At 38.5% G+C, this 27,844-nt stretch overlaps 1 protein-coding gene across 1 annotated transcript in view; it reads right to left on the bottom strand.

Annotated features, from left to right (window-relative positions):
- LOC150083658 (katanin p60 ATPase-containing subunit A-like 1) overlaps positions 1-27,844 on the bottom strand; it is a 115,550-nt gene that overhangs the window by 13,474 nt on the left and 74,232 nt on the right. Inside the window, exons 8-9 of the mRNA XM_090377426.1 lie at positions 20,106-20,231; positions 4,205-4,331 (exon numbers count right to left, since the gene is read on the bottom strand). Of these exons, the coding sequence (XP_090233552.1) occupies positions 4,205-4,331; positions 20,106-20,231 (253 nt within the window). The remainder of the gene's footprint in view (positions 1-4,204; positions 4,332-20,105; positions 20,232-27,844) is intronic.

Here is a 27,844-nt window from a genome sequence, read left to right on the forward strand (position 1 = left end):
TGCAAATGTATCCCCAATTCACAAAGGGGGGATCGAAGGGTGACACGAGTAATTACAGACCAGTTAGTTTAACTTCTGTTCCGGGTAAAATAATGGAGTCACTGGTTAAAGATGCATTGCAGGATCATCTAGACAAGACTGCAGCAATAATTCAGACACAGCATGGGTTTGTTGAGGGAAAGTCTTGGGTGACAAATTTGATAGGATATTATGATGTGGTTACAAAGGAACTGGATGCAAAAAATAATTTTGATATCATATATTTGGATTTCAGGAAAGCTTTCGACACTGTTGCGCATGGAAGACTATTGTACAAATTGGAGCAGAATGGTATTAAGGGTAAGTTGCTACAATGGATAAAAGGATGGTTAAGTGGGAGAAGACAGAGGGTGGTAATCAATGGGTGCTGCTCTTCGTGGACTAATGTTATTAGTGGAGTCCCACAGGGTTCGTGTTGGGTCTACTGTTGTTTTGTATATTTATCAATGATATTGATGAAGGTATATCAAGCTTAATGTTGAAGTTTGCAGATGATACAAAGGTTGGCAGGTTTGCTAATGACAGCAATGGCAGTGTGCTACTGCAACAGGATCTAGATAATTTGGGCAGATGGGCTAGTAGTGGCAACTGAAGTTTAACCTTGACAAATGCAAAGTACTGCATATGGGTAGAAGTAACCCCAGAGAAACATACCAACTGTGTGGTACTACACTTAAGGTGGTAGAAAATGAAAAGGACCGGTGAGTAATTGTGCAGTCAGATATGAAGTTTTCTGAGCAATGCAGACAGGCTGCCAGGGCAGGTCATGGGGTTTTGACAATGATATATAGGAATTTTGCTAGCAGGGAAAAGGAGGTGATTGTCCCTCTGTATAAGGCAATGGTTAGGCCACGCCTTGAGTACTGCGTACAGGTCTGGAGGCCTCATTTTAGGAAGGATGTATTTTTGCTTGAGCGTGTACAGAGAAGGGCAACAAGATTGGTGAGGGGAATAAAGGGATCCTCTTACCAAGAGAGGCTTAAGTTCTGCAAATTACAGTGGCTGAGGACTAGGCACCTGTGTGGTGTATAAGGCCTTGAATGGGTTGAGACGCTGAATTCTGTTGGGATCATTCCACTTGTTCAGATTACGAACCTAAGAGGGCATAAATTCAAATTAAGAAAAGACAGATGTAGAATAGATGTGTGGAAATTTGCCTTTAGCCAGCGGGTGGTTAATTGCTGGAACAAACTTCCATCTGTCGTTGTGGAAGTTGATAGGTTGAATAAATTTAAGGAGGAACTGGACAGGCATTTGGAGGGAATGGTTTGATTTTTTTTTTTTTTTGGCTGATGCTGCATAAGCTCATACACTTGCTTTCTTGCATCACATGTCACTACTACCCCTCCTCCTTTCCTATCCTGTCTCCTTCCTGTACACATTGTACTCCCCAAATTCCAACTCTGCACTGCCTATATCTGTGTGACACCACGTCTCTGATATCCCAACAATATCTGCCTTTGATGTCTTGATTGGCACTTCAAACTCATCAAATTTATTAACTATACTTCTAGCATTGGTGTACATGCAAGTATACATGCACCTGTTCCTGGTGCTTGCCACCTTAACACAGCCCATGTATTTAGTTGTTCCACTATGACTCCCAGCAGTCCTGGAAATCTCCATTATCTTGCTTTCCAGTCTGTTGCCCATTCTAATAGAAGCAGTGCAAGAATCACTTTTGCCTCTGCATGTGGCCACTGTTAACCTTTTAGTCTGTGTATCCCCCCCCAAGCTATCAGTTGTCCAACCCACCTAACACTGCCTTGATGGCATCAGCAGATATTCTTGCACCCTTTCTATTTAAGTGTATCCCATCCCTGTAGAAGCAGTTTCTCCTGTCAACAAGCACAGACCCGGCTGAAAAAAATTTTACCCCTTGAGCCTTGCACAATCTCTCCAAGGCTGAATTGATTGACAAGGCTCTCATCATATACCCCCTCCTATTGTGTATGGGCAGGATTGCGGGCATATTCACATTCAACCCTAACTCACGACTTTTTTTTTTTAACATTGACCTGTACTTGTTGAGTAAATCTGCAGATCTCTTACTCTGAATGTCATTATTTACAACGTGTACAACATATCACCTTTTGTGCCCTGAAAAGATATCTGCTCTACAATGTCATAACTTTTGCCCCTGGAAGACATACCCTAGTCCTGTTCCACCTATCCTTCTTACATAGTATATTCCCCATCTCCCTGACAATGGAGTCACCAACAATAACTACTTCCTTTGGGACCAGCGCATTCTGCCTTGGAGATTGCCTCTGTGTTGCCTGATGCACAGGAATGAGCTGGGCAGCTGAGAGCCTGATGGGCCCCTCATATTAATTTTTTCAAGGGCATTTACCCTACACCTCAAACTCTCATAGATGCCCATCAGAATGCTGAGTTGGCACCTAATTTCTTGACACTCCAGATACCTAGCACACACGAAGGCATCCTCCTTGGCTAGATCATGTCCTGTTTTAGAAAGGTCGGCAAACATTTCACACCGCACATTTTTTGAGACTGTGATGCGTTGGAGAATCGCCAACTTCATTTCTCCCCCGAGCCACAGCACTCTCGCTAGTCTGTGATTTTTGCTTCGCAGCTCTAATCTGGGTCATGATTTCTGTTTAAATACAATTTAATTAACAATGAAATTTAATAAGATTATTAATATTTTTGATTAATTGATAATACTATAATAAGCTAACAGATTCCTAATACAATGCTTTGTATTACGCTATCTAGTTTTACTTTATACCTTTGGTATCAGTTCGAGCTATACATACATTAAGCTATTTCTTATCGACTACGATATGGCAGCTAGTTCAACAATATTGGCACCAATACCGGGAGTCATAACTTCCAAAAATCATTGGTTAAATTCAAAATAAGAAGCTAACGAACGCTACTAAACCTATTTAATATCTCCGTAAAACACAATGCACTATGTTAAATAATGAAGAATACGTTAAAAATTACAAAAATACTTATTCCTTTACAGCAGCAAAAAATCCACCGTCCGTACTGTTCTCTAATGTATAATGTGAAATTATGGCCCCTAGTTATATGCCTTGTATAACGGGATAATCACCTCCCTGTCCCTGCTAGCAAAATTCCTATATATCATTGACAAGACTCCATGACCTGCCCTGGCAGCCCCCTCTGCACTGCCAGCAAACTTCACATGTGACTGCACAATTACCCCCAGGTCTTTTTCACTTTCCACTTCCCTGAGTACCACATATTTGGTACATTTCTCTACAGTTATTGCTACCCATATACAGGACTTTGCATTTGTCAATGTTAAACTGCAGTTTCCACTTTTCAGCCCATTTTCCCAACTTAACTAGATCCAGTTTTTGTAGCATACTGTTTTTACTGTTGTTAACCCTGCCAAACCTTTGTGCCATCTCCAAACTTGGACATTAAACCTGATATACCTTCATCAATATCATTGATAAATATACAAAACAATGGGCCCAACACCGAACCCTGGGAACTCCACTAATAACATTTTTCCATGAAGAGCAGTCACTCTCTGTCATCTCCCACTCAACCATTCCTTTATCCATTGTAGCAACTTACCCTTAAGGCCATACCTCTTCAATTTGTACAGCAGTCTTCCAGGTGCAACAGTATCAAAAGCTTTCCTGAAATCTAAGTATATGACATCAAAATTATTTTTGGCATTCAGTTCCTTTGTGACCAAATCATAGTATCCAATCAAATTGGTCAGAAAAAGACCTCCCTTTAACAAACCCATGCTGTGTCTTAACTATTAGTGCAGTCTTGTCTAGATGGTCCTGCAATACTTCTTTAACCAGTGATTCCATTATATTCCCCATAAACAAGTTAAACTAACAGGTCTATATAACAGGTCTAACAGGTAATATCTACAGTATATGCAGTAACAAAAGTCTGTAAATGTATGTATCTTTCTGCAGAATAGTCTGCAGAAAGTCTGAGCTAATGAGAATCCCTATTTGATAGCCACTAAACTTGATCTTTACTAGCTTTGCTAGAAATGGTCAAGAAAATATTTTTCTTATCTGTAACACAATTTGAACACAAGTTTCTCTACACCTCTGATTGATGAATTAAATATTAATCAATCTTTAATAATTCCTGCTTTTATATTTAGTTATAAAATAAATAAAATATATACACTTACCTACAGACATTTGTGATATCAGCACCAGAATATCCTTCAAGAGAACTGGCTATTTCACAAATGTCAAGATCTGGAGCAACCTCCACTTCTCGCAAATTGATTTTCAGAAGTGCTTCACGCCCTTGGCCTAGAAATAAGAATATATTACAACAACCATCTACAGAATACAGCTTAGAATAACTTTATTAAAACATTTCATCTTAGACATTTTTTTTTTTTTTTTTTTTATGTAAACCCCAAACACGAGAGGTATTAGAACCTATAGTACTCAGTACCGTGCTTGGTTTGGAGGTTGAGAAGATGAAAGAAGATACTTGTTGACATTGGACTTGAACTTTTGTAGACTGTAATTTTCAGGAAATACTTATGAAGGAAGGCTATTCCAGAAAACAGCAGTTGAATGAATAAACGAGGAAGATGAAAAGTTGGTTCTGTGAGTTTGAAGTTGGACAGTAAATGGATGTTGGCTGCACGTGTTCGGACTGTTTTGAAAGAGAGAGAGAGAGAGAGCCGGAATTATAGAAGCCAATGTTTGTTTGTTTGTTGTTTTTTTGGTTTTTAGGAGCATTTGCAACTAAGGCCATATTGCTCGGGGATATGCGGTGGTCATTCCCTAACTTTTCCGCATCTTCCGTATTTGGTGGTGACGGGCTCGAACCCCGGTCTAATCAAGAAGCGTGTGCTACGCGCTGCTGCCCTTCCCACCTGGCTACGGAGGTGCCTATATATATAGAAGCCAATTCAAAAGAAGAGTGCCCGTGGAAATATCCATAGAAGAGGTATGCAGCAGAAACAGTATGAGACAGTGAGTGGAGAGAGACTGTTAGAGATGAATCATTAATTAACCTAACTGCCCTCTTCTGAATGGAATCAAGAAGCCTGAGAGAGGTTTTGGGGGCACCACCCCAGATGTGGGAATAATATTCCATGGTAGGGCGGATTTGTGATTTATACAGAGTGAGCAGCTGTTTGGAAGAAAATTAACGAGAGCGAAAGAGAAAACCAAGTTTTTTAGATGCAGAGGAAGCAATATTTGTAACATGCTTGTGCCAAGAGAGAGATTAGAAGTCAGGGTAATCCCCAAAAGAGATATACCCTTTTGCCTAGAAATTGGAGTGTCACCAAAGATAAGCATAGGAGCAGAAGAATCCTTTTTGAAAGATATAAGACAAGACTGAGTTTTAGAAGGATTGAAATCAACTAAGTTGTCTTTGCTCCACTGGAGAATTACCTGAAGATCGGCATTTAAGGAACTGGTAGCAGATTTTCAAGAAGTTGAAGCTCATTGAGCAGAGCAAGGTTTCTCAAAATGGAAAGTGGAATGCAATGTGCTATCATCGGCAAAACTATGGATAGGATTTCTAGTTAGTGGAAGAAAGTCATTAATATATAAGAGGAAAAGAATGGGGGAAAGAACACTGGCATTAGTGGAGAAGTTAGAAGACAGAGAGCCATCTACCATCACCCTCAGCGAGCGATCAGAGAGAAAACAGACGTGAGGAAATTTGCCTTTAGCCAGCGGGTGGTTGGTTGGTGGAACAGACTTCCATCCCTTGTCATGGAAGTTGATAGCCTAAATAAGTTTAAGGCTCAGCTGGACAGGTATTTTGAATGAACAGAGGGGTGAAGTGTAAGTGGTTATTTTTTTATTTATTATTATTTTTTTTTGGCTGAGGCTGCATAAGCTTGCTTTCTTGCATCAAATGCCTCTACTAATGCTGATGCTAATGCTAAAAACTGGATAACCAATTACAAAAAATAGTTGGCAAACCATAAGATAGAAGCTTGTTTAGGAGACCTTTATGCCAAACACGATCGAAAGCCTTTGAGATGTCAAGAGCAACTACTTGTGTTTCACCAAACCTTTCCATTGAATTAGTCCATAAATGGGTAACACAAGCCAGAATATCACCAGTGGATCAACACTGACAGAATCCATACTGGCGATCGTTGATCTGACAGAAGGTTTCTAGGTAGTTTAAGAGTTGGTGGTTAATTGGTTTCTCCATTGCTTTAGAAAGCGTAGAAGTAATTGCAATGGGACGATAATTGGGTGGGAGGGATTTGTCACCCTTTTTAGGACCTGGCTAGATATGAGCAAATTTCCAAGCAGAAGGAAAACCACCTTTGGAATAAGAAAGTGAAAAAAGGCGAAAAAGAAAAGTATAAGTTCAGGAGCACAGGTTTTGAGAACAAGTGGAGAAACACCATCAGGACCTGGAGCTTTCTTAGCATCAAGATTCATCAAAATCCTTCTGACATCCTTTTGACGGAATACCACAGTAGGCACTGAATGGAGCATGTTGGGAATGGTGGGAGGTGTTTTACCAAGATCATTAATACATGAGTTGGAAGAAAAACATGATGCTAGCAGGTCAGCTTTATCCTTGGCTGAAGTGACAACAGAACTGTCGGGTTTAGACAGAGGTGGGAGCAGAGATGGGCAAAAGTTGCGGCCAATAGTTTTGGCAAGAGACCAGAATGCTTGGCTACTATTAGGGCAAGAAGCAAGTCTTCTACTCTTTGCCTGTTCAAACTCTAGTTTGGACTGATTAATAACTGCTTTACAATTGTTGCAAGCTTTGGTGTAGGCAGAAAATGAAACTGAAGAATTGGAATTGGAGCCAATTACGATATACAACATTCTTCTCTTGAACAGCCCTAGCACATTTATTCGAAAACAAAGGTTTAGATAAAGGACGAGATTTTAAAGTGGAGTGTGGGATAAAGGATTCCATTCCTACAAGAATAATTTCATTGAAATGATCTGAGGAAACATTGACATCAGAAGTTTTGAAACAGTAATCCGACCAAGTAAAAGAAATCTCACAGGTCATCCCATTTTATATTCTTGTAATGCCAAACAACACGAGGTTGGGAATAGACATGAGATAAAGGCTCCATTGTGGAAGAGACAACCACCAGGTTGCGATCTGAAGTGCCTAAAGGACCTCTCACTTCGACCATGTACTTAGAATGGTTGTTTGTGAGAAAAAGATCACTCGTGTTGGCTGTATGATTAGGATTGTCCGGTATTCTTATAGGTAAATGAACAATATGTGCAAGGTCATTAGTAATTGTATAAGCCTCAGCATCTTGACCAGCTGGGTCGGTGTGACTAGAAAACAGAAGCCAGCTGGAGTTGTGAACATTAAAATCACCAAGGAAAATTACCTCACTGTTAGGAAAGTTGGACTGGAGAAAGTCAAGTTGCAAAGAGAGGAAGTCAAAGAGCTCCAAGCGATTAGTGGAATTGGGAGAACGGTAGAGGCAACAGATGAATTTGACACAATGAGGTAGAGAGATTTTAAGCTAGAGAAGATCAAAGAGAGGAGTTTCCAAATTACCAAGTCTCTGACAGGGAATATCGGAATGGACATATGCACAAGTATCACCTTTGAGATGAAAGGAATCATACAGCAAATAATTTGGGCAACTGAGATGAGCAGTGGTTGAATCAACCTTCAACTGAGATCCTGTCAGAAAAAGTACATGGGGTTTGGCTGACTGGAAGTGGAAATGGACATCATTGAGATTAGAACTGCGACCACGTATATTTGTGAATTGATTTAGGAAGTGTTTGGGAGGTTTAGATCTTTTCGCAGATAAACTTGCTCTATTAGTTTGACAATTCATGGTGTATTCAACAGTAAGAAAAAGTGGGTGGGACATGCTGTATGAACTAATGAAACTTTTGTATATGGCATACATATGGTAAGAATATACCCCCAGATCCTTGACATAACATGACTTCGACAATGCCCCCTGCATACACACTACTTGGACTCTGTCCAGTCACTATCTGGCAGAGTGGAGGTAGCAAGATTATACACTGGCTGATCTGGAAGCCTCCTAGAGAGTTATCAATAGGTTCGGTCCGGTGTACTAACTAGTGGCCAGCCTTCGAACACCGTTTTAGGGCTGTACCCTCAAAATGTAAGGAATATTGGATCTCGCCACGATGTTCATCATAACCTCAAAAGTCATCAATCATACTGCATGATGGAAGAGATAGGGAAGGGTTGACTGGAACGTAGCTCTAGAGACTAAACATGGGTTCCACCACTTCAAGCCTCCAATAAGCAAAGTGGTGGTATTTCACCGGTTGATGAGAGTCATCTACCACCTAGTACTGCCTGGTAACATAGAGGGGCAGCATTCCTCCATGTCGCGTGACCGCACACCTCGACCCCTGCTTACGTTGGTTTACACCTGGGTGGTCACACCCACCATGTTCTTGTGCCTGGAGGTTATACCCAGGATTACCAACAGTCCCACTATCGTGAAGGTGCAAGCAGAGGATTTGGCTGTCACAGACCATCCAGACTTTGCTGAAATTGGGTCCACTTGACTTGAATGTCACCCAGATATCAGTTCCATCAACATTTTAGACTCGCAGATAGCAAGTACAGCTTGTCTGGCCTATCTGAGAGAATGTCTGTGACAACCTCAAGGACCAGTATATAGAAAAAGGAACACAAATAGAATACAGGTGTATAACACTGACACTTTCACACATGATGAAATCTCCAGTGTGGCTAATATATGCTACATTACATTGCATATTATTTAACTATAAGAATAGACTAACACCAATAATCATCTATACAAACTCAGAAAAATTGCAGGAATCGTTTTCCAACTTTTTAATCTCAGAAATTAGTACTAGTAGTGGCAAATGATGCAAGAGAGCAAGGTTATAAGCATCAGCCAAAAAAAAAAAACCTCTTCCACATCACTTATCCTTCCCCTCCATCAATATGTTTAGTTCTTCCTCGAATTTATGCAAACTATTTGCCTCCACAACAACAGAAGTCTGTTCCAAGAATCAACCACCCACTGGCTGATATACATCTATCCCGCAACCATCCTTTCTCAATTTGAATTTATGCCCTCTCATACGTGTAGCCTGAACAAAAGGAAGAATACTATCGACACTGAGCTTGCTCAATCCATTCAAGGCCTTAAACACTTCAATCAGATGATCCTTCAGGTGCTTAATCTCTAGATGCTGAAATTTGCAGAACTGAAGCCTTTCTTGGTAAGACCACGTTTTTGTTCCCTTTACTAATCTTGTTGCCCTCTCTGCACCCATTCCAGCAGACCCTTCTTAAAACGAGACCTCCATATTGTTGTTATTCCATTAATATAGTATGCTTCACTGTTCAAGAGTGAAGCATGCTATATAATGGATTTTTAGGCTATTGGGATGATGGATCATATTGAGAGTGAAATTTTTACTGTTATAAATTATTCCAGAACTAGGAGCCATAAATTAAAATTCCTATTATTTCATTTCTGTTCACGGTCAGTTATTTATTAAATACAGTAAACCCTCGCTATTCGCGGGGGTTATGTTCCTGAGAAATGTCGCGAATACCGAAAACGCGAATACTGAGTTATGGCTCCCATAGTAATAAAGGGGTTCCGTTCCAAAGTATGAAATATATAAGAAAAACTAGTCTAAAATGTTGTCTATGTATGTATTATATGTACCTTCATAATATGACTATGTACATAGACAGTACATAGTGAAATGCAAGCATATGGCATCGAAATGAAAATAAGAAACAATTTAATATTAAATGTAATATTTATTAGAAATTTCAAACAAATCTTTCAAACCAGCGCCTTTGCTTGCTAGCAAAAAAAAAAACATCTCGCCAGTGCTATCACCAGTTTCGCTAAAGTGTTGATAAAGGAGTTTTGCCTTTTCACGAATGATGAGTGAACTTAACGGAATTTTATTTTGAGTTCGGTCTTCTATCCACAGATTTAAAGCCTTTTCCATTTTTTCTAATTTAACATCACGAGTTGCAGAGCAAATTTTTGAAACAATTAGCGCGTTTTCACGGACACTACGGCGGATTTTTTCTTCCGATTTTTTGATTGATCATACCGTTGATTCATTGATTTTATAATGTTTTGCCACTGAGGAGACACTTTCACCATTAGAAATTTTGTCTAATAACTCAATTTTATTCGCTAATGTCATCACCTCCTTTGATATTTTCACATTTCTCTTTTTATTTGTAGCCATATTTTTGTAGGGGTTAGAAAGAACTTGTCCACAATAAAGTCAATTTCTTCCGTTAACACACTCGAAAAAGTCTGTTTTACACTGCAAAACGGTAGATTTATCATTTTTGTAAGCATATAAATTGATAAATTTATTCAATTTATAAACATATAAATTAAAAGCAAATGACGAAACCTTCCATGACAAACGCATAACACATACTGAACAAGGATTAGTGAGAAACATCCACGCTCGCGATTTTGTCACCCCTCTCCCCCCACCCACTGAGCGCTGTTTTGACTGGGAAAGATAATTTTAGCCACGCCCATGTTTTTTATGGCGGAAAATATTCACGGCGCTTTAAAATTCACATTTTTTTAGGTTTCATTTTATATTAAATCGGCGAACGCGAATACGCAAAACCGCGAATACAGATACCGCAAATAGCAGGGGTTTACTGTACTGCTTTATGCTAACATATTAGTATTAGTACTATCCATATGGTGCAAGGAAGCCCATAGCTTTTTCTTTCTTTTTTTTTTTTTTTTTTTTTTTATGAAAACCCCAAACATGAAAGGTATCAAAACCTATAGTACTTAGTACCGTGCATGCGTTAAAGGAGAAGTATGGGGGGAGGGGGATGCCGGAAACTTTGCTCTAGAGACTAAACATGGGTTTCACCACTTCAAACCTCCAATAAGCAAAGTGGTGGTATTTCACCGGTTGATGAAAGTCATCTACCACCTAGTCTTGAGGTAATGTGGGCATGGGTAAGCACATTGATCTTAGTGTCAAAAAATTGCTACAATATTACAACCCACTGTTAGCTGAACTGGCATATTAGCTACAATAACAGTTATAATTAATAAGCTATACTACTCCAATTACTATGTTGTACATAAATATAAGTTTATTTTTAATGGAAACATATTTATCATGGGAAAATCCATTTGGTTTAACAGTGGATACGTTGGTTTCTGTACCACAAAACAAAATATTAATAAAAAAAAACATTGACAAGCAAATAAAATAAACTATTTGACTCCCACCTCAAGAAGATACCTATCTAGTTGAACTCTGAATTTCCCCAAGCTCTCAACCTCAATCACCCATGGAAGCAACTTATTCCAGTAATTAACAATATGCTTGCTGGGGAAACCCCCCAACCCCAATCTGGCAAATCAGTCTAAACTATAAGTAAAAAGGCCTACGCGCTCTGGATTCATTATACTATTTTCATTATGTAGCACAGAGCAGAACGGAAATTAAAATTACAAGTTGTAGTTAAACTAGGTTTAATCTTAAATACATAAAATAAACAGTAAAAACAGAATATGTAGATACATACAGTATCCAGTAATACAAAAACTTTCGGCTTTATGTCGCCTTTCATCAGTTAACCGTTGGATTAAAAGTTTTGGGAATGTAGAAGCGTGCAATGGCAGTCATGCACAGTGAACTGCATGATGCAACAACTAACTGATTGGAAGTTGAAGTCTGCGGTTGGTGACATAACGTTGCCACCGTTTGTCAGTCATGAGAATGGTTGCTTCAATAAAACGATGAACATGACATCCTCTGTTTATGGAAGTATTAGAGTACATGATGTGTGCAGTGACTCTAACCAGGCACAGCACCGGTAATGGCGGGACTGATTGGCAACCATGACATTGCGGTGTGGGTCAATGTCGTGTCGGGTTTTAGCATTAGCATTAGTAGAGGCATTTGATGCAAGAAAGCAAGCTTATGCAGCATCAGCCAAAAAAAAAAAAAAAAAAAAAACAAAACCCACTTCCACTTCACCCCTCTGTTCGTTCAAAATACCTGTCCAGCTGAGCCTTAAACTTATTTAGGCTATCAACCTCCACCACAAGGGATGGAAGTCTGTTCCACCAACCAACCACCCGCTGGCTAAAGGCAAATTTCCGCACATCTATCCTACATCTGTCTTTCCTCAATTTGAATTTAAAAGCACTGAGCACTTCTGGGTTGACCAGAAGTGCTCAGCAATGGCCAAGTGTTCTATGCCTGCTAAGCGAATGGCTCTCTCGTGTTCTGAAATACATTTGCCAAGTCTTCTGGCAATTTCCCCAACACAGAAGCTAGTGCAGTCATGGCAAGAAATGCGGTAGATTAGCCCACTCTGTAGTAAGGTGGGAACTGGTGTTTTCACTCTGGAGATGAGGAATCATAGTTTCCTGCCTGGGAGTTGTATGCACTTTATCCCATGAGATTTCAGAACCCTAGAAACCTGATGTGAAAGGTTTGGGTAATATGGGATAAAGGCACTCGCGGCAGAGTCATTGCCTTGAATGGTCCTGTCGGTCGCACCTATCTAGGGTACTGGTGGGATAGCCACATCTTGTAAAATCTGTCTTGATCCTAACAATCTTGGTGTGTATCTCATCTGCAGAACTAGAGTGGGTCCAGGCACAAGTCAACAAGGCCCGTGCAGTACCGAGATGATGGCTGTGCATGTGTGCTGACCAATAGTTGGTAAATTGGCCAGCACACACTGGCTTGCGATAGACTTATTTTCAGGTGTGTGCCCTCACATCGGACTAGAGTGTCCATGTATGGTAGGTTATTGCCCAACTCTAGTTCGATAGTGAATTTTATGAAAGGTGATAGAGAGTTGAAGTGGTCTAAGAGTCGGTGGCCTGAATCTCTGGGAATAACTACAAACACATCATCCACGTAGTGACACCAAAAGGTAATGATCTGGTATACTCGTAAACGCACGGCCCTCTAATTCTTCCATTGCGATGTTACCCCATCACCTTTCATAAAATTTACTATCGAACTAGAGTTAGGCAATACACTACCATACTTGGACACCCTAGTCCGACATGAGGGCACAAGCCTGAGAACAACAGTCTATTGTGAGCCAATGTGTGCTGGCCAATTTAACAACTACCAGTCAGCACACACACGCAGCCATCTTCTCAGCACTGAGTGGACTTTGTTGACTTGCGCCTGGACCCACTCTAGTTCTGCAGATGAGAGATGCACCGAGATTGCTAGGGTCAAGACAGATCTTACAAGATGTAGCTATCCCACCAGTACCCTAGATAGGTGCGACCTACAGGCTCGTGACTATGAAGTGACCGACAGGACCATTCAAGGTAATGACTCCGCTGCAAGCATCTTTATCCCATACTTTTTTTTTTTATCGTATGATGTGAGCAATACACAAAGGAACCAGTTTTTCCCTGCTTCCTTTGTGTATTGTGGCCATGAGGTCCAACTGGAGAGTACGGCACCATCGTAATATGCAAGCCCGAGGCGGTATTCGAACCCGTGACAAGGTTGCCTAGCAGGCACTTTATCCACCCGGCTAGCCTGGTCGGCTATCTAATACTACCCAAACCTTTCACATCAGGTTTCTAGGGTCCTGAAATCAGATGGGATAAAGTGTGTACAACTCCCAGGCAGGAAACTACGATCCCTCATCTCCAGAGTGAAAACACCAGTTTCCACTACAGAGTGGACTAATCTACCGCATTTCTTGCCATGACTGCACTAGCTGCTATGTCGGGGAAACTGGCAGAAGACTTGGCAAACGTATTTCAGAACACGAAAGGGCCATTCGCTTAGCAGACACAGAACACTCTGTCATTGCTGAGCACTTCTGGTCAACCTAACACGACAATGACCCATGCCAAAATGTCATGGTTGTTGATCAGTCCCACCATTACCAGTGCCATGCCTGGTTAGAGTCACTGCACATCATGTGCTCTAATACTTCTGTCAACAGAAAGAGAGGATGTCACGTTCATCCTATTATTGAAGCAACCATTCTCATGACTGACAAACAGTGGCAACGTTACCATACATCACAACCACAGACTTCAACTTCCAACAGTTAGTTGTTGCATCACGCAGTTCACTGTGCATTACTGCCATCACACGCTTCTACATTCCCAAAACTTTCAATTCAATGGTTAACATAAAGGCCAAAAGCTTTTGTATTACTGGTTACTGTATGTATCCACATATTCTGTTTTTACTGTTCATCGTATGTATTTAACATTAAATTTAGTTTAACTACATCTCGTTATTTTTCTTTCCGTTCTGCTCTGTGATACATAATGAAAATAATATAGTCTAAACTATTTCGTCATTCTGCATGTACAAAAATGAAATAATGGAAATTTGAATTAATGGTACCTAGTTCTGGAATAATTTATAACAGTAAAAATTTCACTCTCAATTCATTTTACTTTCTCCTTGCATAGCCTGTACACCTCAATTATATCTGCTCTAAAGTGCCTAGTAGCTAGCTCTGCAGCCAGTATTATTATTAGTAATGGCCGTATGGTGCAAGAAAGCCTATGATTTATGCTGCACCAGCCACAGAGAGAAAAAACAACCGAATAAAACAATGATAAAAAAAAATAATAATAATAATTAATAAAAGAAAAGGAAATTAAACCTATCATCCTATGCGCTTTCCCTGACCTGAAGGTACTATCCAGATGACCTTTGAATTTTCCCAAACTGTCAGCCTCTACCACCCATGTAGGCAACTTATTCCGGTAATTTATATCTCACTGGCTAAAATAAAACTTCCTGCAGTCCAATCTAAACATTTCCTCCCGTAACTTGAATTTATGTCCCCTAGTTCTAGCATCATTTATAATCTTGAAAATTTCGTCCTCAATAATTTTACTGATGCCTCTCAGAGCCTTAAACACCTCAATCAAATTTCCTCTAAGGTGTCTGGTTTCCAAACTCTGCAAACCACATATTCGAAGTCTTTCTTCATAAGGACGCCCTTTTGCCGATCTCACCAGGCGAGTTACCTGTCTTTGCACCCTTTCAAGAAGCTCGATGTCTTTCTTTAGGTGCGGTCTCCATACCTGAACACAGTATTCCAAGTGTGGTCTAACAAAAGCCTTATATAATGGGATTATCACGTCCCTATCTCTACTTGCAAAAGTTCGATAGATCATCGATAGGACACCAAAGGGCTTCCTTGCAACCTGTTTACAATGCTCAAAGAATTTCATGTCTGACCGTGTCGTAACACCCAAGTCCCTTTCCTCCAGTACTGGTTTAGTGGAACTCCACCAAGTGAATAAGTTATTTTGGTATTACTGTTTCCCAGGTGTAACCTTACACTTTGTTGGATTAAAGCATAGCTGCCATTTTTCTGACCATTCCTGAAGTCTATCTAGGTCTCTCTGAAGAAGCTTAGCTTGACAGTGATCATTAACTACTCTACCAATTTTAACATCACCTCCAAATTTAGACATCACGCCCTCTATCCCTTCGTCGATGTCGTTTATGAAAATTAAAAACAACAGTGGTCCTAATACTGATCCTTGGGGAACCCCACTTCTTACATCAACCCAATCTGAGGAATAGCCATTTATCACAACCCTATGCCTCCTGCCCTGAAGCCATCCTGCTATCCATCTAAGGATTTTCCCAGTGATTCCAACCTGTTCCAGCTTATAAAGCAACCGCTCATGTGGGACTACGTCAAAAGCTTTGCTGAAATCTAAATAAACAATGTCAAAATTATTCCCTAAATCCAGCTCGTGAGTGATCCTTTCAAAATAGCTGAATCGGATTTGTTAAACATGATTTTCCCTTTACAAAACCATGCTGAGTATCCTTGAGAATTTCAATTCGATCCAAATGATCCTGAATTCTACCCTTGATCATTGCCTCCATGATTTTCTCTACCACTGAAGTCAGACTGACAGGTCGATAATTTCCCACTTCACTCTTAGAGCCACCCTTATGTATGGGAGATACATTGGCACTTTTCCAATCCAAGGGAATCTCCCCAGAGTCTAGTGACGCTCGCATAATTAGCCTCAATGGTTCAGTGCACTCACTTGCTGCCTCCCTTAAGATTATAGGGTATATTCCATCAACTCCAGAAGCCTTACTGGCATGTAGGCTTGAAAGTTTTTTCATTAAATAATCTTGCGAAATTTCAATATCATTAATTATATATTTTTCGACTTCACTCCCACAATTTCCCATTGCCACAAAAGGTTTTTCATTTGTAAATATCGAAGCAAAATAACTTTTGAGTTCATCTGCAACAGCAGCTGGTGTATTTAATACTATCCGCTTTCCCTTACGTAAAGGTCCGGTCTGGTTTGTCCTGCTCTTCTTGGCATTTATATATATGAAGAATTCAATTTATGAGAATTCCTTTCTCATAAACTGCCTTTGCCTGTCGAACCTTTTCTGTGGCTCTATTACAGATCATCTTGTAGCTGTTATAGGCTTCAGTACTTTTTATTGCTCTGTAACCTTTCCATGTCACCTTTTTCTGCTCAAGTAATGTGGCAACTTCACTATTCATCCAACTTGGAACCCTCCACCTGGAGCACTTTTTTTAATGGTAAATATGCATTCAAGGCTTCTTTGATTAATGTTTTAAAGGTATACCATAATTCAATTGTATTCGCTCTCTGTGCATTATCTATCCAGTTAATAGAGGCCACGTAATACCTTAAGGCATCGTAATTTCCTTTTCTGAAATTAAAACCCATTCCTTGGCATTTTATTACTGCTACCTCTCTCATCATCATCATCCACCGTAGAACTCCGTGATCACTTCCTGTTACTGGTTTCTCTACTGTCAGCCCTGTTATGTCATCTGAATCATGGGTGATGATGAGGTCTAGGATATTCTTTTCTCTAGTACTTTTCCTGACATGTTGATACAAATAAAAGTCATCTAGTTGATTTAAAAATTTTGTTCCCCATTTCGAGTTTCCTTTCCATTTACTCCAATCAATTAGAGGCAAATTGAAATCACCCATAATAAGACAGTGATGCTTACTTGCCCATTCTATTTGCATGTAGAGGCTTTCATCATAATCTTCACAATCACCCGGTCTGTAGATTACTCCTATTCGCATTATACCTTTGTTTCCAACTATCTCACACCATACAGATTCTATACTAGCATGTGAAACGTCTCAATCCGGGAAAGCTATCGTCACACTCAGGCTGCTTCTGATAAGAAGCATTACCCCACCACCCCTTCTATCTACCCTATCCTTCTTAAATACATTATACAAGCCGTACTTAAACTCATCATCCCCAATTTCGGGGTGGCACCACGTCTCCGTAAGCCCTATTATGTCCGCGCTACTTGTTTTAACCAGCAATTAGAATTTGCTCATTTTATTGACAACACTTCTAACATTACTATATAAACAGCTAAGACTTACTGTTCTTGTATATTTAACAACCCTAACACAACCCTTGAAGTTTTTTAGGCTCGCTTCTCTGGAATTAGCTACCCGCTCACTTGAAACGTTTCTACCCCAGAACATCTAGATAATATGTCAAGTTGGGGTAACAGATAAGAACTCTTGAGGTATGTGCAAGAGTTACTTTGACCAATATTATCAGATAAACGTGTGTCAGTATTACCCACATCCCCCCCTAACTAGCAGTTTCCCTGAACCTTTAAGGTATCCTCAATAATACTGGCAAAAACTTTTGCACCACCTTTGTTTAAGTGTAACCCATCTCTACGAAACAAATTCCTTCTACCTACAAGTGTGGGTAGAAATTTCCCTCCTAAAGAAATTTCCCCCCTAAAGCCTTGCAGAGTCCTTCAAGTCTTGAATTAATCCACAAGGCTTTTAACATATAATCCCTCCTATTGTGTCTGGGCAGAATTGCAGACAGACATTGTGGCCTAGCTCGCGGCATTTCCTCAGCATGGTCCTGTATTTTTCCAGCAAATCGTCAGATCATGTACGTTTAATGTCATTTGTCCCCACATGAATAATAATATTCTCTTTACCCCTCTTAAAATCTGACAATCTGTTGGTGACATCATTAATAGTTGCTCCCGGCAGACATACCCTGGTTCTACTCCACCTATCCTTATTACAAAAAATATTCCCCGTTTCCCTGACAATGGAGTCTCCTAATAAAACAATGTCCTTTTTAACCAGAGTAGTTTGCACTTGGTTTTTCTGTTTTGAGGGCCGAATAGGGTGTGCATCACTTGGTAGATTGCTGGAGTCTTGAGTCCCTGACGAGCTCCCAGATGCATTATTCTTGAGGGCAAGCACCAGTTTTTTTCAGGGACTCAAGCACCAGTGCACCAAATTGTAATTTAAGATCAGTGCATTCCTTACATCGATACAAAGAAAAGAATCCCCAGGTGAGCTGTGATTAGTCACCAGGTCTACCTTGGAAAACATTCCACAGGTTCTGCAATGGATTAAATCACGACTCACCCATAAATCACCATGGGCTATTTCCGTGTGAGTCACGATACCCTGTGACGTGTTTAAGGGATCTCGTAACTACCATTATAAAATTAGCTAAATATCAATGAAATTTAACTTTAAAAAATTACATCTATAATATTATAAAAATCAAACTGTTACAGGAAAACCTATAACAAAGTAGTCCAACAATATCTAAATAAATCAAATATTTAAAAGCACTAATCAACAGTAATACAATCCACTAAACCGAGGAGCCCAGACGAAGCACGCCCGCTCACCTCGACTGCCAACACTTGAATATATTCAGTCTTTCCTCACATGGGTGCCCCCTTTTGCCAATCTCACCAACTGAATGCAACTCTGGACCCTTTCACGAAGCTGTCTTTTTTTTTTTTTTTTAAGCTGTAGTATGTGTACCTGTCTACAAAATAGATTCCTTCTTCTACCTATAGATAGAAAGAATCTATTTTGTCAGCATGACCTGCACTTACAAGTGCAGGTCATGCTAATAAGAATTTCTGCCCAAAAGCCTTACAGTCCCTCGAGGCTTGAGTTAATCTTAAAAACTTTCAGCACAGTCTCTCCTATTGCAGACCCATTTTTATCTAACTTGCAGCATTTTTTCAGCATGGTTTTATATTTATCTCAATCAAATAATCAGTTTAGTGTGTGTTTCATAACATTAGTCCCCATATGAATAACAATGCTCTCCTTAACCCCACCCCCCCCAAAATCTAACACACTGCTAGTGACATCATTAATTGTTGCTCCTGGCAGACACACCTTGGTTCTAGTCCACAAATGCAAAAAATTGTTACCATTACCAATTTTCCTGACAAGGGAGACTCCTAATAAACTAAATTTTCTTGAACCACAGTGTTATGCATTTGACTATTTTTTTCTGGGCTAAGATCAGCGATTCACCTGGCAGGTCATTAGATAACTTGATGGGTGATGCCTTGAGTCTGTGACAAGTTCTTACTGTTATTTTCTCTAGAACGAGCACCCATTTCTTCAGTGACTGAAATTCTTCTAGCAATGTAGCAATCTGAGATCGGCACTTGCCTTACATTGAAAAAAAAAAAGAAAAGAACTGTTAGTTGAGTTATGATTATGAACTAGATTGACTTTTGAACACATGCTACATGCAATGAATATGGGAATAGTCTATGAACATTTTCATTTGAGTCATAACATCCTTGAACGAAGTATTCAATGTGGATCCTGTAAAAATAATTATTAAAGTAAGCATTAAATATACAAAATATTACAAAAAGATATTACAGGAGTTATCCTGTGAAAGAATGTATAATCACACCTTTGAAATGTTACTGTTTACATCATTTAATGGATATTATAGATAATAGACAAACAAGTTGTTGTTGTTGTTATTTGGTTTTTAGGAGCATTAGCAACTAAGGCCATATTGCTCCGTGGATATGCGGTGGTCATTCCCTGATCTTTCCGCATCTTCCGTATTTGGTGGTCACGGGCTCGAACCCCAGTCTAATCAAGAAGCGTGTACTACGCACTGCCGTTCCTGCCCACGGAGGCGGCTTACAAACAAGCAGTATCACACAACATGATAAGAACAGTTTATTTCTTTTCTTTCTCTTTTTCTTACATAAAATTTCAGGCATTCCTATAAGGTACTTACCATTAGGAAGAGGTATGTATATTCTTTTTTCAAGTCTCCGACGAAGAGCCTCATCAATATCCCAAGGAAAATTTGTAGCTGCTAGAACCATTACCACTTTACTGGGATCATCAGTGTTAGTTATTCCTTAAAATATATGAGAACAATTAATTAATACAATATAAAAAATAAAACACTAAGTAAAAATAAGCATAAAAAGTCAAAAGTAAAGATTAATTACTCATGACAAACTAAATAAGTATTTTGCATTTATATTCACACGAAGTTTTCAGAGATGAGGATACAAGAAGTCAATCTAATACTGACTGACCTAAATGATTTTAAGAATACTTGAAAGGAAGCTGGAAGAGAAATTGTTACATCTAAAAGTAAACAAGGTAGAAGTTATGGAAGCTACCCAGTTTCATTAAAAGCAGCAGCAAAAGAAGTGATCAAACCTATAACAATAAGTCTTGCATATTGGAGATATGCAAATGTCTTTCTCTCTCTCTTCTACTCACAAGGGTGGTTCAAAAGGTGAAGTGAGTAATTACAGACCTGTAAGTTTGACATCTATGCCAGGAAATATAATGGAGAAAATAGTTAGAGGTAACGCAAATCATCTCAAAAGGATTGGCACTATAAGGCAATTACAACATGGATTTTTTAAGGTAGGTCACATCTGATCAATCATATTTTATTTTATTTTTTTCGTTGCGTTCTGCCTGGAGTTAGTTAATCAGGTGTAGCTGATTTTTTTTTTTTCTTTTCAAATGCACCAAATAATTTTTATTTTATTTTATTATTATTTTTTATTCTGCTTAATTTGCCATTTAGATATGGCCTTATTGAAATTTGTCTATTCATTTTTATTAATTACTTTTTTTTCTTAATCAGTATCACTAGTTTTTTTTTTATCTATTGTATTATTATTTTTTTATTACTTGTTATTTTTATTTTATTATTAATTTAAATTTTTTTTATTCTTTATTTATTTATTATTTTTTTTTTTTTCTTCATAACCTGCACCACGAGTGTTTTTTTTTTTTTTTCCTCCCTTTCCAGCCTCTGGAATGGGTACCCAGAGGATCCTGGCCCACCTTCTGGCAACACTAGGTGGTGTCTCTTTTGAGACAGTACGTGTTTTACTGGGACTAGCCCACCTTCCCATGGTGTGGACGAGTACCCAGAATCATCTGTCCAGGTGACTGATGCTTCTGGGTAGCCAAGCGGCCAGACACAACAACAGAACAGACACACACACACACACAATACATCTGTAGTGACACTGTCCTTCACAGAGATACGAGACGGAGTTGGACAGACGTTCTAGATGCCGCCCATTACATATACACGTCCATATCCACATCTGATCAATCTGGTTAGCTGCTACTGGGTTTTCAATACAAAGGAATTGGATGCAAAGAATAATTCTGACATTCTATACTTAGATTTTTTTTATACTCTTTCACATGAATCACTGTATAGATTGAAGCAATGTGGCATTTATCCATAACATAGCTAATGCTATGGATAAAGAAATACATAGGTGGCAGAACAGAAAGAGTAATTACAAATAGCCACTGTTATTCATGGTTATGAGTGGGATACCACACAGTTCAGTTTTGGGTCCTTACTGTTTTTAACATTTATTAGCAATGCTGATGTAAGCTTACCAAGTTTAATGTCTAAGTTTGCTGATGAGACTAATGTGCATAGGTTAATGACAGTAATAGGGTATGTACTCCAACAAGACCTGGATAAATTAGGCAGAGTGGCTGAAAAATGGCAAGTCAGGGTTTAATATTGATAAGTGCAAGTTAATGTATCTAGGTATCAGTAATCCCATAATAACATACCATTTGGATAGCATCAAATCTAAGGTAGTTGACAAAGAAAAGTCCTATGTGTAATCAATATCTGGCAACTTTTGAATAGCTGGGGATCAGATAACTATAAGTGGAAGATTTTCTTAGGGAAAAAAGAAATTTTTTTTTTGGAAAGGGCAGGAAATTTATTAAAATTCTAATTTTGGACTTGAAATTAAATATCACTCACCATATGCATTTAATTAAAATACAGCCACAGGATTGTTTACCAATACAGTTTGCTTTTAAATATTAGCCTGCCTAGGATTTTTCTGTTTATGGTATATTTTGGGTTGGTTTGGATTGTCTGTTACATATCAAATGATTATAACTGCTTCGAGAGAGATACTGTTGCAGACTTTTCCCTCTTCAGAAATTCTGAGTTGAAGTTTTGTTTATAACAAGATCCTATTATCCTTGGCATTCAAGAGAATTTCCAAAGCTTCAACAGAAAGAGCATATTTGGGCCCCCCCACTTAGATGAATATCCTCTCATACTCAGCACTGTTATCAGGAATTTTCAAAATACTAAGCATAATTTGGTAAATTCTTATACAAGTAGTCTTTGATATTCAAAAGGCATGTGTTCTTATAAAAGGTGTTATACATGAAATGATATACGAGGAGTGGTACAAAAGTAATGCCTCCTATTTTTTTCTTCAGAAAATTTAATTTCTACAAATTGTGCCTTTTACATCAATTAATCCTCAATCATTAATAAACACTGTTATTTTTCCACAAAGTCACCATCATTTTCATTTTCTACGCACTTCTGCCATCTCCGAGTCATATGCTGTAAAAGTCCTTTCTCTTGCTCCAGAGGGCTTTGCAAACACTGTGCTTGAGCTGGAGGTCATCCACAAAATTGGTTTCATGGAGTGAATCTTTAAGGGGGCAGAAGAGGCAATAGACAGAAAGTGCAAGATCCGGGGCTATGAGAGGGGTGAGGAAGAACAGTCTCTAATAGTATCTTTAAGTATTTTCTCCATTATTTTTCCTGGCATAGAGGTCAAACTTACAGGTCTCTAATTACTCACTTCACCCTTGTGAGTAGGAGTGAGAGAGAGATTTTCATATCTCCAATACATAAGACTTATTGTTATAGGTTTGATCACTTCTTTTGCTGCTGCTTTTAATAAAACTGGGTAGCTTCCATAACTTCTACCTTGTGTACTTTTAGATGTAACAATTTCTCTTCCAGTTTTGCAATGGCCTCCATCGTGTGCAGACTGGTGTGGGGTTGCGTGTTGCCATGGAGAAGAACCTCATGAAGGTTTTTGTCCGGTCGAACTCTATGGAAGGCTTTCAACTTTTTCAACATTTCCACATATCGATCTGAGTTGATTGTGGTTCCATGCTACAAGTCCAAAAGCAAGACCCCATCTTTGTCCTAAAACCACTCGAGGCCATGATTTTGCCAACAGAAGGCTGCCTTTTGAACTTCTGTTATGGTGAATTTTGATGGTGTCACTCCATTGACTGTCTCTTCATTTCAGGGTCATAATGGTGGACCAAGGTTTCGTCAGCTGTGACTATGCGTGAAAGAAAAACCTCTCCTTCGCTCTCATAGTGCTGGTGAAGTTCTGTATAGATGACTTTCTGGGCACAAACCTTGTTATAGACTAGTTCCTTTATTATGATTATCACAGCAGGTTTCCTATGAAGTGTTCGCACAATTCATGTGTTGTGATGCAGCAGTCCTCTTTGATCAGCATGTCGATCTGGCGCTTGTTGTCAATGACGTTACTGACTGGCTGCTTTGGGGCTTGTCAGTAATGTCACTTTCCCCACCCTTAAAATGTCTTACCCAACATCTAACTGTACTCACATCTACAGTATTGTCACCATAAACATTTTTGTGATGCACATGGATTTCGATAGGTGTCACTTCTTCCTTGGTAAGAAACTCAATCACCTCTCTTTGCTTGATACATATATCTTCAACATCCACCATTTTGAACTATCTGTGTGCTGCACTCATGAGAAAGATCACAGCACCATTCAGTATGGTGAAACTAGAGACCACTCAATGGCATGCAAAATGATCTACGGCACCACATTTGATAGCAAAAAATTAGGCCTTACTTTTGTACCAGTCCTCATAAATCAAACATTTTCACTCACATGTAGATTCATACGTTATTAAGGGAAAATGCATTCCAGGGTTAAAAATTTTTGGATTTGTACTTAATTTAAGCTTTACTTAATTAAAACACAAATTAAACAAATCAATATCAAAACATGACAGCAATAAAAATACATACAGAGATATTATGTACATGAACATAAATTGCTTAATATACGTTTATGTAATTATGTAAATTTAATATATTATTTAAGATATATTTATATAGTGTATTAGTCATATCATTATTCATGTTTTAAGAAGTTAAAAATAGAAGTTTATATAGAGTTTTGTAGTATACTGGCTATATTTCCTCTTCTTTCTACACTCTTACCCTTTATTGCTCAAACTCAATCAGATCCTTGCTGTCAGCTCAGCACCTTCATGTTACTCATGTCTGCTTCACTGGAGACTATCTCATTTTCCAACTCCATAATCTTTAACTGAATTTCAGTTGCACTCCAGCCATGCATTCCCACATACCATTTGTTGTAGCCCGAGCAACTTCCTCCCATGATACTATAATGTTGTCTATGGACTTCTTAATATTGTATCCCAACCAGAATTCTTGAACTGATGGCTGGTCCTTGCCTTCTGTCTGTGATCAGTTATTGCATGGTCCACGGAGATAATGGGCTTTAAATGTTGGTGTCACCCATGGTCATCATTTGTAACTAAGAGGATATATCTGTTTGAATGAAAAAAAAAAAAAAAACTATATTTTCATCTGCGTCTTCATTGTTATTAACAGCATGGATTGCCAGGTGCCTTGTTGTTTAGATTTGGTTCCTTAAGATACTTCTTGAAAAGAGTACAGAAGCAAAAGTTTTTAAAATTAAAATCAACATTATATCAAAAAAGAAAGAGGAGACCAACTGCACTTCAACTTCCTCGTGCAATTTTCAGTTCCTTAACCGAGGATCATTGTACATCAATTTGTTCTTTCATAATTGCATCTAGTACATTATCACACTGAAACTTACAGAAGTAATAGCACAAAACATCCACTGCTTTACTTTTATCTTCAATGATATTGAGTAGTACAGTCAGTCCTCGTATAAGACATGTTTACATTACACAAACTCGATCATACACGATTTATAAATAGGGGAACGATATCGTATATAACATGAACCAAATTCGTTATGCATGATTCGCCTTTGTGTTTACAAGAAATGGCAGCTGAATGCGGAATCGCCCCAACTGAACGGAACACGATAGCAATGAAGAGAAGATTCTGAAAATGTATTCATGTTTTTTATATCAGTGAAGGGGAAACACATTTCACCATAATAACGTAAAAACCCACACAATTCTAACTATCGGTATTGTTGCAAATGCAATTAGATCGAGTTTAGTACCCGTTTGTAACAGATTCCACTAGCAGAAATGCAACTGGAAATTGTTTTTATTGTTTTATGGTAGTGACCTCCAGAAATGCGCTTTAGTAAAATGTGATCTAGTGAGGTGTTAATAGTGTCTCTGCCTTTAGAGTGTTGTTTATTCGGTTACTACAAGTGCGCAGCTTTGTTCATGTGTATCAAGCTTGCCTCCTCGTTTTGTAATTGTGCATTATTCCCTAAAAATGAGTAAAATACTTAAAAGGTGTGAAAAGGAAGCATCCTAGTGAAGGCACTACAGATTCAGAGAGAAAGTGAAAAGTAATATCAATAGACAGGGGCGGGACTGGGTCAAAAATTCTTAACTGGGAAATTTTGTAGGGGCCTCATACTAACATTTACGGCCAAAATCACATCGGCCTCCATTGTCTTCCGGCCTCTGGCCCACAGGGGTTCCCCAGTAAGGCTTATGGCCAGTCCGCCTCTGTCAATAGAGACAAAATATGAAATTGTGAAACACTTTGAGCGAAATGAAAGACCATGTGATATTGCATGTGCTACATGCCTTAATGAGGCAATGCCTAGAATTAGAAAGAATGCAGGGAAAATAAAAACTTTCAAAGCAGGAACAACTCAAAGTCTAACAAAATCCATTAGATCAAGACACAAAGAATTGGAAGAGATGAAACGGCTGTCATCTGTTTGGATAGAAGATCAAAGAAAGAACAAGTTTGCTTATGATAGAAGCAAAAGCATTAGCAATATTTTATTACGTAATAGTCGTAATAAAATATGTTAGTATTTTATTATTACGTATTTTATTATGATTATTTATTGTGTTTGGTAATGTTTTGGTTACAAATGTGTGTTCAATCTTGGGTGGTCGGCACCTAACCCTATTTTTCGCATAGGACCTGTTATTTATATTGCACAATTTTGCATTGCACAAGGGTTTCTAGGAACACAACTATCATGCTATACGAGGACTGACTGTACCGAAAACCTGTCTACAAAAAATTTTAAATTTGAAAATGATGCATGAATGCATTGATGAAAGTTGTGCTATCTTGGTATTTGTAAGAACACTTTTCAGTGGGAAATAGCACACCTTGTAGACACATACAGCAACAAAGTACTTCTCCATGACCTTCACAGTAAATATGCTTATGATTAAGTCAGGTCACAAGGTTCTACCTGGTTTAATAATTACTTACAAAATGGAAGCAGAAGATTTAAAAACTGTTGGTATAACAAATTTACACATCACATCCCTCAACACATGAAAGAGTAATGATCTCGGTAAATGAATGTGAGGTATGCTGGATTGAAGACTTATGTTGAGATTTTCAAATGGCAAAACATTTATGCAATATGCAATTTTCTTTATTCAAGACAGAAGAGAGAAACAAAAACACACTTTCCTCATGACTGAGGATAACATGCCTAGTTTTCAGCTTGTCAGACCCTGTTTAGGATTACTTTCACCAGAAGTTTGCAGTTCAGAAATACTTTTTTTTAGGAAATTTATTAATTTGTTTAGTAAGTTTATTAATTTGTCGTGTCTCAAAACTTCTTTGGATTATGAATGGATTTGGACATGAGTCAGTACACTCACTACTGATTGCTTGTTGTACTTTTCAATTTGCTAACTATGAAAAGTACTTTATAGTTTTTTTAAACAATTCTTTAAGTAGATTTGTTACAGATTGTCCCTATTCTATAAGTCTACTTGAACACTTACCCAAAGAGAGCCAACATGTACATACATGCATCAAAATCTTTTACTTCAGTAATGTATTAACTGAAACTGTTTAAATTTATTTAAACAGTTTTAGTTAATATGCTTAACTTTCCTTTTAAGCACTTCATTCTAGATAACAGTAAATGAACAACAAATCATCATCCACTTTCACAGGAAGGTATGCAGCCCCATTTTGAGCAAAATTAATGAGATAACTACGACAACTTATTACTAATAAATATGCTACCTTCTCTTTTAATACCTTTGCTATACTGAAGTACAGCCTGAAACAGCTACAAGTTTATCTGTAATAGTACCACAGATAAGATTAGGGAGGAGGAATTGTTTGTGAATGTGAATACAAAGAGTAAAACAAATCAGATCTGATTTTTGTGTACTGGATGTGGGAAAGTCTCAGAAAACTCAGCTGATATTGCTGATGAACTGAATAGGTACTTTGCATCCATCTTTACTGATGAATAACAATTTATGGTGAGAAGAGGCCGAGCCATATGAAATCAGTAATTTCAAAATTACAGATGACTGTTTATTAGAAAATCTTTTGAACTAAAAGACAAATAAAGCTCCTGGAATTGAAGGCAATATATCCAATAATTTTATGGGCGGTGACCAGAGAGAGAGCAAGTATTGAACCATTCAGGTTGATTATGAGGGCATCACTGAAC

Source organism: Mastigoproctus giganteus, chromosome 7 (genome assembly GCF_048544385.1).
Source record: "Mastigoproctus giganteus isolate SK-2022 chromosome 7, ASM4854438v1, whole genome shotgun sequence".
NCBI lineage: Eukaryota > Metazoa > Arthropoda > Arachnida > Uropygi > Thelyphonidae > Mastigoproctus > Mastigoproctus giganteus.